Source organism: Loxodonta africana, chromosome 9, assembly GCF_030014295.1.
Source record: "Loxodonta africana isolate mLoxAfr1 chromosome 9, mLoxAfr1.hap2, whole genome shotgun sequence".
In the NCBI taxonomy this organism is placed as follows: Eukaryota; Metazoa; Chordata; class Mammalia; order Proboscidea; family Elephantidae; genus Loxodonta; species Loxodonta africana.
The window spans coordinates 123,465,107-123,477,575 of record NC_087350.1 but is presented as its reverse complement, the minus strand read 5'-3'; the positions used below and the strand labels follow the sequence as shown (position 1 = coordinate 123,477,575).

The following is a 12,469-nucleotide window of genomic DNA, read 5'->3' as shown; positions in this document are numbered from 1 at the left end:
GTGTGAGCTGGTTTAAGTCCCCCATGCCTCCTCCAGGACCTGGATAACAGAGTGGGTGCCCAGTGATGACAAAGGTCCTTGGGCCTTGGGCCTTGACGAGGGCCATCATGTGGAGCAGATGACCCAGAGATGGTGTGGTCGGCAGAGTGGCCCCCAAAGGTATAGCACCCTCACTGCAGGAACTTGGTGTTTCATGGCAGATGTAATTAAGGTCACTGATCAGTGACCTTACAATGGGGGTTATCCTGGGTTATTGATCAGGGACAATGGACTCACACGAGCTCTTAAAAGCAGAGACCTTTCTCCAGCTGAAGGAAGGAGAATCTGAAGCTGAGAAAGGCTCCTCCTGCCATTGCTGGCTTTGAAGATGAGGGAAATGCAGGTGGCCTCCAGAGGCTGAGAAGGGCCGATTTGCTGGCCACCTGAGTGATCCTGGGAGCAGCCTGTTCCAGAGCCTCCCCAGCGGCGGCCCAGACCGCCAGCACCTGCGGTAGAGAAACCCACTTTGGACCCACGGAATGGTGAGATCATGGATTTAATACGCTTCACTTGCGGTAGATTGTTAAAAAGGCATAGAAAATGAATATGCTAGGAGAAAAGGCACAGGAGACAGTGGCTCGAGGGGGGTGTAGGGGAGAGTTTTCCTTTTAAGGGGTACCTGACAGAGGAATGGGTGCTGTCTCATTTCACCCGCACACACACTGAAGCCATGCATTGGCATGTTCTTTATACTTGGGGGCTGCATTGAGACCCAGAGACCAAGTGACTTGCCCAGAGCAGTCCAGGCACATGCCCTCCACCATCTGGGCCCTGCTCACAGCACCTTACACCTGCCATTTTCATCTCCATCACCTGAAAGTTCTCTCCCTTCAGCTGTGGCTGTGGGAGCCAGCTCTGCCAAGCAGGCTAGATATGACAGGGACAGACCTTCCCCAGGACCAGCCCCAACCAAGGACCCAGCAGAGCAGGGGAGTAGGTGCCCCTCTGTGTCCCACACTGACTTCCAGAGTGTACCGGGAAGAGCTCCGCTGGCTTTAGCAACACCTTTTACGGGTTCCTGTTCTTCCCTTTCCTGCTTCCCGTTCCCACTCCCCTTCCAGTGCTTTCTGGGACCTCCTCCCAAACAAACAAGTTGCACTAAAATCCCTGTTTCAAGTCAAGCCTAAACCAAGGTACCAGTGTCCCTTGGCTGTCCTCCAAGAGCCGCACCCAGCTCTCGTGCTTGAGGTGCTTCATCCTTCAGGATTCTGGGAGGTTGGTAGGACAGGGTGTCCCGATGAGTAAGGACCAGCCTTCAACCCAGATGCCTCATCTCCACACAACCAGGACCAACAGCCTTTCCTCTCCCCCAGGAAGGCAGGGATATGCCCCAAGCAGAGGTGGGTCTAGGCCTCGCCCCCAACCCTGACAGATGCCCACCAGGCCCTTGGCCCCTCCCTGGTGGGCCCTTCTTCCCAGAGACCTAAGAGGCCAGAATGGAATTCTCTGAAGTTCCTGTTTCGGGAAAGACTTGGGCCTAGGGCCCTTCCTGCCCCAGCTCACAGAGGAAGGCTGGCGCTCACAAAAGGCTGGTGTGGCTTGAAGGTGGGCTGCATGGAGAAGCCCCAGGCCCTGGTGGCACCCTGCCCCACTACTCTAACTGGGTATCTACCAAGACCATGAGAAGTGGAGCGTGCAAGTGTCCTGAAGGACAGGAAGACACTCACTGCCCCAGCCAGAAAGCAACTCCCCTCGGGTGGGCAGGGGGCTTAAGCAGTCTTTGCAGGACCTGTCCCCAGCACCAGCATCTGGCCAAGATCCTGGAGCGTGGCCCCCTCGCTCCAGTCCTCCCCACATCCAAAGACTGCCCTAGCCATCGGCCCGAGGGTAGCCTGATCCTGCCCTGCTCAAGATCCCCCTGGAGCTCCGGGACCCGGGCCCACTCACACCCCTAGCCGGGCCTGGCCTTGGGGCTCGCCGTCCCTGCAGCAGCAGCAGCAGCAGGCTCTGCTCTTTACCCCTCTCCCTTCTGGACTTGGTGGAAGAACGGGTAACAAAGACTGCGGCCCACCTCTGACAGCCCCGTGGGCCCGGCAAACCCGGAGACCCAGACCGCAGGGTCTCTTGGAATGCCAGGAGCCACTGTTGCTTGAGGACCAGAGTTGCCGCGAGGAAGGGTTGGCCTCGGCCTAGGGTCGGTGGGCCGGGGAGACACGGGCGGGGAGGAGGGGACCGGCCGGGCGTCAGAATCAAGGGCCTGTGGTCGGGGAGGGGGCGAGGCGGACAGCGGGGCGGGGCCGGGACCGAAAAGCCACGGGCGCCACGGGGCGGGGGGGCGAGGGCAGGGACCGAGAGGCCACGGGAGGCACGTGGGGGAGCGAGGGCAGGGACCGAGAGGCCACGGGCGGCAACGGGGGTCGTGGGGGCCGGGACCGAGAGGCCACGGGTGGCACGGGGGGGCGGGGGCAGGGACCGAGAGGCCCCGGGCCTGGGGCGGGGGGTGGGGCCGGGACCGAGAGACCACAGGCGGCCCGGGGTGGGGGGTGGAAGCCTCGACAGAGAGGCCACGGGCCTGGGACGGGGGACGGGGGACGGGGGACGGGGGACGGGGGACGGGGGGCGGGACCGAGAGGACACGGGCGGCACCGGGGGCGGGGGTGGGACCGAAAGGCCACGGGCCGGACGGGGGGCGGGGGCCGGGGGCCGGGACCGAGAGGCCACGGGCCGGACCGGGGGGTGGGGACGGACAGCCGGGCTCCACGGAGCACAAAGCTTCCCGCGAAACTGACGTAGGCGCACGCCCGCCGCGCAAGCACCGCCCCTTCGCCCCGCCCCTCCCCCGCGCTTGCTTGGCTCCGCATTGCGCCTGCGCGCCCGCTGTCCTCCCATTGGCCGCTGAGCGTCGGCGCGCGCCGGCCGGCGCGGTGCGCGGCTCGCGATTGGCTGGCGGGCGCGGGCCGGGGGTGTGTTCGCGGCCGCGCCCCGCCCTCTGCTGCTCCACTCGAGGCGGTGCGCGCGGCGGTGGCGGCGGCGGCGGCGGCGCGTGGCAGGTCCGGCGGGCGCGAGGCGGCGCGGCCCGAGCCCGGCCCAGCCTGTCCGCCCGGGCCGCCTGGACCCGCCCGGTCCGCCGCGGCCTCGCCGCCCGGCCTCAACCCGGCGCCTCCCGGGGGAGCGGCGCGCCGGCGAGCGCGCAGGCCCGGCCATGACCGACTTCAAGCTGGGCATCGTGCGGCTCGGCCGGGTGGCCGGCAAGGTGAGCGGCGCGGGCCGGGCGGGCGCGGCGGGCGGTTGCGGCGGCGGGCGGTTGCGGCGGCGGGCGGGCCGGGCCCCGCGGCGCGCCTCCCTGCACAGGCCGGCCGCGGCCCGGAGCGCACCCCTCCTGCGGGCCCGGGCCGGCTAAGTGCGCGGCGGGCCGCTCCCGCCTCGGGTTGGAGGCCCCGGGACGGAGGCCGCGCTCCTGCACCGCCCGGGGGGCTCCCGCGCCCGGCCGCGCTCACCTGCGGCACCTCCGAGGGGTGCTTAGGGGCCGGGGCCTAGCCGGTGTCGGGGTGCGCTGGCGGCGCCCCGCGTGCGCGCAGACCTGTCCGGTGCTCCTGGTTCTGTCTGTTGAGGCGGCCCCGCGGGGGCCGGTGGCAGAGAGCGCGGCCAGCCCTAGTGGAGCGCCGGCGCGGTGAGGCCGCCAGGGGCTGGCCGAGGGTGGCCACCAGTGGGCCCATCAGGGCAGGGTCCTGTGCGGCGAGGCTGAGGGTCCACTCACTCCTCTTTCTGGTCCTCGCCCTCCAGCGTTTGAGGCCGGGGTCTCGGGCACCCGTGAGCTTGGCTGTTTCCAGGGGCTGGCTGTCCCGCTGCACCCACCGCTCCCCAAGGGGAACCTGGTGCCTGCTCCCAGTGGCTGAGGCTTGTGGTGGGAGACAGGAGCGGAGGCAGACGAAGGTGAAGTCCAGTGGGCTGGGAATTGTCTCCGCCGGTACCAGCAGTGAGAGAAGATTATGGGCAGTTCCTGTCCTTCCTCAGGAGCGCGGGCAAAGGCCCTTGGGATGCGCTTTCTGACCAGGGAAGGGCTGCTCCGTCCCAGTTGCCCGGAGACTCTTTCTGACATAGTAGTTGGATGCATTAATGCCATCACTTAAGATTTTTGTCTGGAACACTTAAGGCAGAAAAAGCTAAAGAGAATGAACCAGGGAGCAGCTGTAAACTTCACTCAACTTAATAAATGCTAATTGGAGCCTCCTGGGTGTTCTTTCTCAATCAAGGCCGATCTTTCTACCTTAGTAACTAGATTTAAGGAGCTGTTACGGAGACTTTGGCAGGTGGTCTGGCTCAGTGTTGTTCTTACAGTGAGTCTTATGTGGATGGAGGTTCAAAGCTTGTTACGTGTCTCTCTGATGCCAAAGTGGAAATTCATCCACCGAGAGTGGACCGAGAGGCTCGCTTGCTGACCTGTCCTGACTTCTCAGCTAGCGTACCTCACGGCTGCCTATTACAGTTTATAATTTCAGGGTGCCATTAGTTGGTCCCAAATATAAAAATGTTACACATTTGTTAATTTCCAGACCAAGTACACGCTGATCGATGAACAAGATATCCCCCTGGTGGAGAGCTACTCCTTCGAGGTAAGGATGGCGTTCTCTGCGGGCCAGGTTGGGGCTGATGGTGGTCTTGAGAACGTGTCGTCCTGCGCTGTAAGCGTGGAATCTTGTCCTGAGTAGCTGGTGCTGGCTGTGGACCACTTGGGGCCACCACATCCAAACCACGGTGTCACAGTAGTCTGACGGTCACTGCTGCTGGGGTTCACAGTGGACTCTCCCTGCAGCTCCCGCTGGCCAGAAACACTGACCTTTCCCTGCATCCATTCTGCCTGCCAGCTCTGTTCCCCAAAAACAGACCAGATTCTGTAGACTTTGACTAAATGTCTTTGTCAAACCTGTTGAAGCTGTTAATCCTTAGAAACGCTTGCTGGTCTCCCGCCTTGGTCCTGCCTACCCCCATCAGCCGGAAGGCCTCCCCCCTCCGATCGCTCCACGTCCCTGCTGCCCTGGGCCTAGGTGTGGCCTTCTCGCCTCTTTCTCATCGTCTTCTACCCGTCGGACTCTTGTCCGTGCCTCTGATCTTCATCTAATATCCCCTTTTCTTGGAAAACTCCTAGGAGTTTGTTGCTGCTCTGCGTTTTCTTCTGGGTCCCTAACCCTTCTCACTGTGGTTGTTTGTTCAAGGGCTTATTTTGCCCCCTGGCTGGGGGCTTTTCTAAGGGTAGGGACAGCTCTGATCACACTTTTGTCCACAGTGCTTTGTTGTGAGCATTTGCCAGAGCGGAGAGAGCACAATTGTGAGTATTTGCCAGAGCGGAGAGAGCACAATTGTGAGCATTTGCCAGAGGGGAGAGAGCACAATTGTCAGGATGTGGTGTGGTGCCTGTGCTCCTGGTTGGGAAACCTCTCAGGACACGATGGCACGTCCCAACAGGCACTTGGACCTAGGCTGCTGCTGGCATTTGTTCCTCCGGCTTGTCTGTTTCACTTTGTTTTTCTAGGAAGAGTTTGAAATGTTGGTGAGAATCAGAAATGTGTTAACTGACCTTCCCTTGTTCCTTCTTAGGCTCGGATGGAAGTAGATGCAGATGGAAATGGTGCTAAGATATTCGCTTATGCCTTTGACAAGAATCGAGGACGGGGCTCTGGACGGCTGCTGCATGAGCTGCTGTGGTGGGTATTTACAGCAGTGGCCGTGGCGGCGGCCGCAAGTACAGTGGGCTTCCCTTATCCCCCGCCTTGGGCTTTGTGGGCACAGGGGGCACAGAGGTGGTGAGCAGATGGTTCCCTTGGGCTGGATCTGCCTCGCCACCTCTGAGCGTCCTTTCCACTAACCTGAAAGAGTGACTAATTTTCATCTTATGTTACTTAGTACCTATCTTGAAAGTCTCCCAGTTGCCAGGGAACTTGCTGCCCTGGGCTCTGACGGGGCAGGCATGGTGGGGGGGCTGTCTCACCTGGGTGTGTGCAGCAGGATCCCTTGGGGGGTCCCTCCTTGTTTGGTTCTTCAGTCCAGGAACTGAATTGCCAAGGGTAGGGACTCTGTTCTGTCTGTTTCTAACGCCCATACTGGGCTTCCTCTGGCCCAGTCCTGCCCCGGAACTTGCCCATTGGGATTTTAAGGGCCATTTCAGATCCTGTGGCTTGTTTTTCTTTCTGGTTGTGCCTTCACATTTAACCAAAAATATTTGTGAGGTATACTAACAGGATGCAATGTTATTGGTTATAAAGAGATATATACTACGACACGGTAGAACCTTGAAAATATCGTGACGAGAAAAGTTAGTCACAAAAGCATAGATGTTATACCATCTTTTACATGAAACGTCTAGAATAGACCAACATAAAGTAAAACTTATTAGTGGCAAGAGAAGGGGGAGGAGCGGGGGGGTGGTGGTCACTGCTTAGAGGGCACTGGGTTTTTGTTAAGAGTGATGGAAAACCTGGAACTTGGTGGTGATGGCCACACGGCACAGTGGACTTGATAACGTCACTGATGGGAAATCTGGAACATGGTGATGATGGCAACACAACACGACAAAGATAACGATGTCACCGAATTATACATGTAAAAATGTTAAAACCACAAGTGTTTTATATGTATTTTTATCACGTGCACGTAAAAACCCATGTTTGTGAGGGTCTGGTGGGCCACTCTTGAGCATTTCTGTCCCTAGGGAGCGGCACAGGGGTGGTGTTGCCCCCGGCTTCCAGGTGGTGCATCTCAATGCTGTGACTGTGGACAACCGGCTGGACAACCTGCAGCTGGTGCCCTGGGGCTGGCGACCCAAGGCCGAGGAGCTTTCCAGCAAGCAGAGGTGGGTCCTCGCGGGGTGGTGCCAGTGGCCAGGCTGGCGGCCTGAGGCCCTCTTCTTAAGGGGTACGTCGGCTCTCTGCCCTGACCCTGCTGTGTGCATTTGGACCTGGTACGGAGTCTCTCTGTCTTTTATGGAGTAGGAGAGGATTGTGGTGTAGTCTTTGTGGGCTCATCTCCTGGTGACTGTTTCCGGGGGTCTTCTTCAGCTGCTGTGATGAGTGAGGGCATTTGGCTGTGTGCCTGCAGGCAGCAGGACCACAGTGGCCAGGGCAGTGGCAGGCCTTTGCATGCTTCCTCCTGAGGAGGCTGCCTGTGTGACCACATGGGGCTTTGGTTGTGCTCCAAGCCATGGTGGGAGGATGCAGGGACTCCGCCTGGCACAAGCCTCCTCCCTCTCGGGGTCTGGAGCCCTCAGGCAGCCTAGATGCCAGCCTCTCAGAGCCCTGGGAAGGCAATCACCCTGGCAGGGCCCAAACTGGGGTGCCTCTGGTGTCCTATTGTGTCTGTACCAATGGTGGATTTCCCGTGGCCTTCTGTGCACGTTGTCAGCCTTGGGGCTTTGAGAAAAGCCTTTCTTGATTTTGGCAACATTTCTCAAAAGACGGCAGTCGGTGCTGTGGGCCTGTTCAGTGTCTCGGTCATCCTGATCATTGGTGGCTGTGGGAGGAGGTCTTGCCATCATCTCCCTTGGCGTTTCCAGCAGCCAGGTACAGCGGGGCGGGATGGCGAGCTCCAGGAGAGCCCTGTGCAGTGAGGTAACTCTGGGCGTCAGCCTTGCTACCTCCTCGGGGGCCTTGGCCAGGTCAGAGGGTGGGATCGGGCTCTCCCACTCTCTTGGCTTTACCTGGGTTTTTTTTTTCCTTTGATATTGTTAGTGTTTTGACCCAGAAACCCCCTCACAGTGTTCTAGAGTGGAGCGGCACTTTAGATGGATTTTTATCTTTTTGGAGATTGTGTTAGTCCAGGTTTTTGGCTACAAGTGACAACGCTGAGCTCGGTTTGGCCAAAGCAGAGTGCAGGTGTTCCCTGGCCCCCACGGCTGAAGCACTCAGAGTTGTAGCTGGCGGTGGGCATGGCGGGACAGAGAGGGTCCCAGCAGCTGCCCCACTGCGCTCTAGTGGGTACCCACAGAGCAGAAGATGGCCACCCCAATGGCACCTGGGCAAGTCCCAGGACAGTTCTCACTTGATTTTCTAGTCCCTGGGCTAGAGCTGGGGGTTTCTTACTACAGGACATGGAAGCCGTATGTCCACCTGGCCTGTTAACCCCAGCTGCTGCCCAGAGGCCCAGGACATCCCTTCCAGGCTGTGTGGCCGCATCCCCCTCCCCGGCCCCCCCGCCCAGCTCTTAATCAAGTCTCTTAAAGGTCTGGTCTTTGTAGACGGGGCTGGTTTAAGGTGGCTGTTTCACCTGCTCCCCTGCTGTCCCTGGTGGTGCTGCCCGCCATGAGGCCTGGAGCAGGGTGGAGTTACCCACTGCCCTGCGCCCGTGGTACCCCTGCACCCCCGTACCCCTCAGTGCCCCACTTCGTCAGCTAGGTCCTCATCAGGGCCTATTATTCATACGTCAGTTTTGTATCAGAAGGGTTTTTCAGTTGTTGGCTAGCATCAGACGCTTACTCTGGCCCATCAAGCAAGGTGATTTTTTAGAAGCACGTGGGGCAACTCACAAAGTGGCTACAGTGCCACCGGGGTTGGTAGCAGGGAGGCCGGTCAGCCATGTGAGGCCACACGCTGCCATTACCTGGCTGGCAGACTCCTCGTTGACTCACACCGAGTGCTTGTCTTACTTGCCCTGAGCTGGTGTTTGGGGCGGGCCCACTGTGTGCCTGCCAGTCCCAGGCTTCAGGGAGTTTGCCAAGAGTAAGGCGGACAGTCTTTGCTCCCATGGCACTTGTGGTGCTGTGCCTTGGTGGAAAGACAAAGTGAACAGAAGCCTCAGCGTTGCATAGAGATAGGTGCTGGTCGGGGTTGGGCTGAAGAAACAAGGTTGGGGAGTGGTGAGCAGGAGCAAACCAGAGTCCACTCAAGCTGCCGAGGGTGCTCAGTGTCTTGTGCTTCCTTGCAGGGAGCAGAGCTTGTACTGGCTGGCAATTCAGCAGCTCCCCATGGACCCCATTGAGGAGCAGTTCCCCGTCCTGAACGTCACCCGGTACTACAATGCCAATGGGGATGTGGTGGAGGAGGAGGAAAATTCCTGCACCTATTATGAGTGCCACTACCCTCCCTGCACCATGATCGAGAAGCAGGTACGTCTGCCCAGTGGCCACACTGCTCGTTGGTCCTCACGCTGGCCTGATGCCAGGTGGCCGGGGCTCTTTGGTATCGGGTGTGGTCTTTGCAGGGGCTGTGACATAGCTTGCTCTGTATCTGCAGCTCCGGGAGTTCAACATCTGTGGGCGGTGCCAGGTGGCCCGCTACTGTGGCTCACAGTGCCAGCAGAAGGACTGGCCCGCCCACAAGAAGCACTGCCGCGAGAAAAAGCGCCCTTTCCAGCATGAGCTCGAGCCTGAGCGGTGACCGTGCAGCCCACGCCCCACCGCAGCTGGACCCAGGATTGGAGCTGGGCCCTTCTCAGGCACAGTGGACACACACTGGTGGTTGGACCCATGGGCGCCATGCAGCCCAGTGATGCGCCCACAGCCACAGAGACCAGCTTGGCCAGCATCCCTTGTGTGGGCGCCTCCAGTGCTACTCACTCTGAGACAGTGGGAGGCCGGCAAGGACGTTGTCATTATTTATATGTTAATATGTTTGTAAACTCGATGTACAGTTTTTTGGGGGGGAGGCAGTGGGAGGATTAGAAATCACAAATAGAATCGTTTGCTGTGATACTCAAACACTCGGCTGTTGGGCCACGTGTCTCAGATGGCCTTGGAGTGGATGTTTCCCTCCCGGGCACCCAGCGTCAGCAGTGAGCAGAGCAGGGTGGGCCCTGGTGCTCGTGCGGCGCCATCTGCATGGAAGTCATGTTTACAGGCTAAGTAAAGGGGCGAATCACTCAGCCCTGACTGCTCTCCTCCTCACCTTGTGCTGCCGAGCTTTATGGTTGAGTCGACTCGGGAAACTCTGGGGAGCTGGCGAAGGACTGCTGGCGTTCAGTGGACGGGGAACATTCTAGACCTGGCATCTGTAGGTTTTCACCTTGATCCACGTGCAGACCGGCTGGGCTGTGGCTTCTGCCCAGAGAGCCCATCCCACCAGACTGCCAGGGTTCCTTCGGCCTTCCAAGGGGCTCATTTCTGAACTCGAGGACAGGGAGGGGCCTGTCTTAGTCATCTAGTGCTGCTATAACAAATACCACAAGTGGATGGTTTTAGCAAAGGGAAGTTTATTCTCTCACAGTCCAGTAAGTTAGAAGTCTGAATTTAGGGTGCCAGCTCCAGGGGAAGACTTCCTGTCAGCTCTGGAGGAAGGTCCTTGTCATCAGTCTTCCCTTGGTCTGGGAGCATCTCAGCACAGGAACCGCGGGTCCAAAGGACACGTTCTCCTAGCTCTGCTTTCTTGGTGGTATGAGGTTCTGGCTCTTGCTAGCTTCCCTTTTATCTTTTGAGAGAGAAAAGGTGGTGCAGGCCACGCCCCAAGGAAACTCCCTTTGCAATGGATCAGGGCAGGTGACCTGAGTAAGAAAAAAAAAAAGAGTGGGGGTAAAATCCACCTTAATCCTTTCAACATGAAATTACCATCACAGAAGAACCACAGAGTACTGGGAACCATGGCCTAACCATGTTAGTACACTCATTTACAATCACAGAGTGGGGAAGGACCACAGAGTACTGGAAATCATGGCCTAACCAAGTTAGTACACTCATTTACAATCACAGAGTGGGGAAGAACCACAGAGTACGGGGAATCATGGCCTAGCCACGTTAGTACACTCATTTACAATCACAGAGTGGGGAAGAGCCACAGAGTACTGGGAATCCTGGCCTAGCCACGTTAGTACACTCATTTACAATCACAGAGTGGGGAAGAGCCACAGAGTACTGGGAATCACGGCCTAGCCACGTTAGTACACTCATTTACGATCACAGGTGGGGAAGAACCACAGAGTACTGGGAATCATGGCCTAGCCACGTTAGTACACTCATTTACAATCACAGGGTGAGGAAGAACCACAGAGTACTGGGAATCCTGGCCTAGCCACGTTAGTACACTCATTTACAATCACAGAGTGGGGAGGAACCTCAGAGTACTGGGAATCATGGCCTAGCCACGTTAGTACACTCATTTACGATCACAGGTGGGGAAGAACCACAGAGTACTGGGAATCATGGCCTAGCCACGTTAGTACACTCATTTACGATCACAGGTGGGGAAGAACCACAGAGTACTGGGAATCATGGCCTAGCCACGTTAGTACACTCATTTACAATCACAGGGTGAGGAAGAACCACAGAGTACTGGGAATCCTGGCCTAGCCACGTTAGTACACTGATTTACAATCACAGAGTGGGGAGGAACCTCAGAGTACTGGGAATCATGGCCTAGCCACGTTAGTACACTCATTTACAATCACAGAGTGGGGAGGAACCTCAGAGTACTGGGAATCATGGCCTAGCCACGTTAGTACACTCATTTACAATCACAGGTGGGGAAGAACCACAGAGTACTGGGAATCATGGCCTCGCCACGTTAGTACACTCATTTACAATCACAGAGTGGGGAAGAACCACAGAGTACTGGGAATCATGGCCTCGCCACGTTAGTACACTCATTTACAATCGCAGGTGGGGAAGAACCACAGAGTACTGAGAATCACGGCCTAGCCACGTTAGTACACTCATTTACGATCACAGGTGGGGAAGAACCACAGAGTACTGGGAATCATGGCCTCGCCACGTTAGTACACTCATTTACAATCGCAGGTGGGGAAGAACCACAGAGTACTGAGAATCATGGCCTAGCCACGTTAGTACACTCATTTACGATCACAGGTGGGGAAGAACCACAGAGTACTGGGAATCATGGCCTAGCCACGTTAGTACACTCATTTACAATCACGGAGTGGGGAAGAACCACAGAGTACTGGGAATCATGGCCTAGCCACGTTAGTACACTCATTTACAATCACGGAGTGGGGAAGAACCACAGAGTACTGGGAATCATGGCCTAGCCACGTTAGTACACTCATTTACAATCACGGAGTGGGGAAGAACCACAGAGTACTGGGAATCATGGCCTAGCCACGTTAGTACACTCTTTTTTGGGGGATGTAATTCAATCTGTGACAGGGCCCTCTGCTGCCATCCAGGAGATGGAAGCCTGGCTGCCCTGACTGCCCTCCTGGGCCATCCATGTTCGTGCTGTCCCAAGGCACGTCACCTTGCACCCTTCCGGCCCCATTACTGGGGCCCCTGGGCCTTCCTATTGCTGCCCCTGGTTGGGTACAGGTCCTGGGAGCCTTTGGTCTCTTAAGCTGAGATTCTGACAGCTTCTGCAGCTCCCCGGGCAGTGCATCCCAGAGAATAGGACTGGTGGAAGCCCTGTGAGGGTCCTCCAAGGCAGATTCGCATGCCCACATGGTTTTGTCACCGACAACCCTTCCTTGCTGTTGGGAAGGTCAGATCAGGAACACTTCTAGCTAGTGAGGGCTGCTCTGAGTCCCGCCGGAACTCTGGGTTGAAATGGTAAAGTGTACCCTG

At 57.8% G+C, this 12,469-nt stretch overlaps 1 protein-coding gene across 1 annotated transcript; it reads left to right on the top strand.

Annotated features, from left to right (window-relative positions):
• The first annotated feature begins 3,111 nt into the window (after nucleotides 1-3,111).
• ZMYND19 (zinc finger MYND-type containing 19) lies at nucleotides 3,112-9,664 on the top strand. Its single transcript, XM_064290804.1, has 6 exons — nucleotides 3,112-3,232; nucleotides 4,533-4,592; nucleotides 5,575-5,681; nucleotides 6,686-6,826; nucleotides 8,893-9,073; nucleotides 9,201-9,664. Exons 1-6 carry the CDS (start codon nucleotides 3,182-3,184, stop codon nucleotides 9,342-9,344), a joined length of 684 nt encoding a protein of 227 aa, XP_064146874.1. The 5' UTR covers nucleotides 3,112-3,181; the 3' UTR covers nucleotides 9,345-9,664.
• Nucleotides 9,665-12,469: the final 2,805 nt, after the last annotated feature.

What these genes read in the sequence shown, in the direction of transcription:
- ZMYND19 (XM_064290804.1), top strand. Translation starts at nt 3,182, where the DNA reads ATGACCGACTTCAAGCTGGGCATCGTGCGGCTCGGCCGGGTGGCCGGC. An exon ending in TCGGCCGGGTGGCCGGCAAG is followed by an intron (nt 3,233 to 4,532) that starts GTGAGCGGCGCG and finishes GTTAATTTCCAG; the next exon opens with ACCAAGTACACGCTGATCGA. An exon ending in TGGAGAGCTACTCCTTCGAG is followed by an intron (nt 4,593 to 5,574) that starts GTAAGGATGGCG and finishes GTTCCTTCTTAG; the next exon opens with GCTCGGATGGAAGTAGATGC.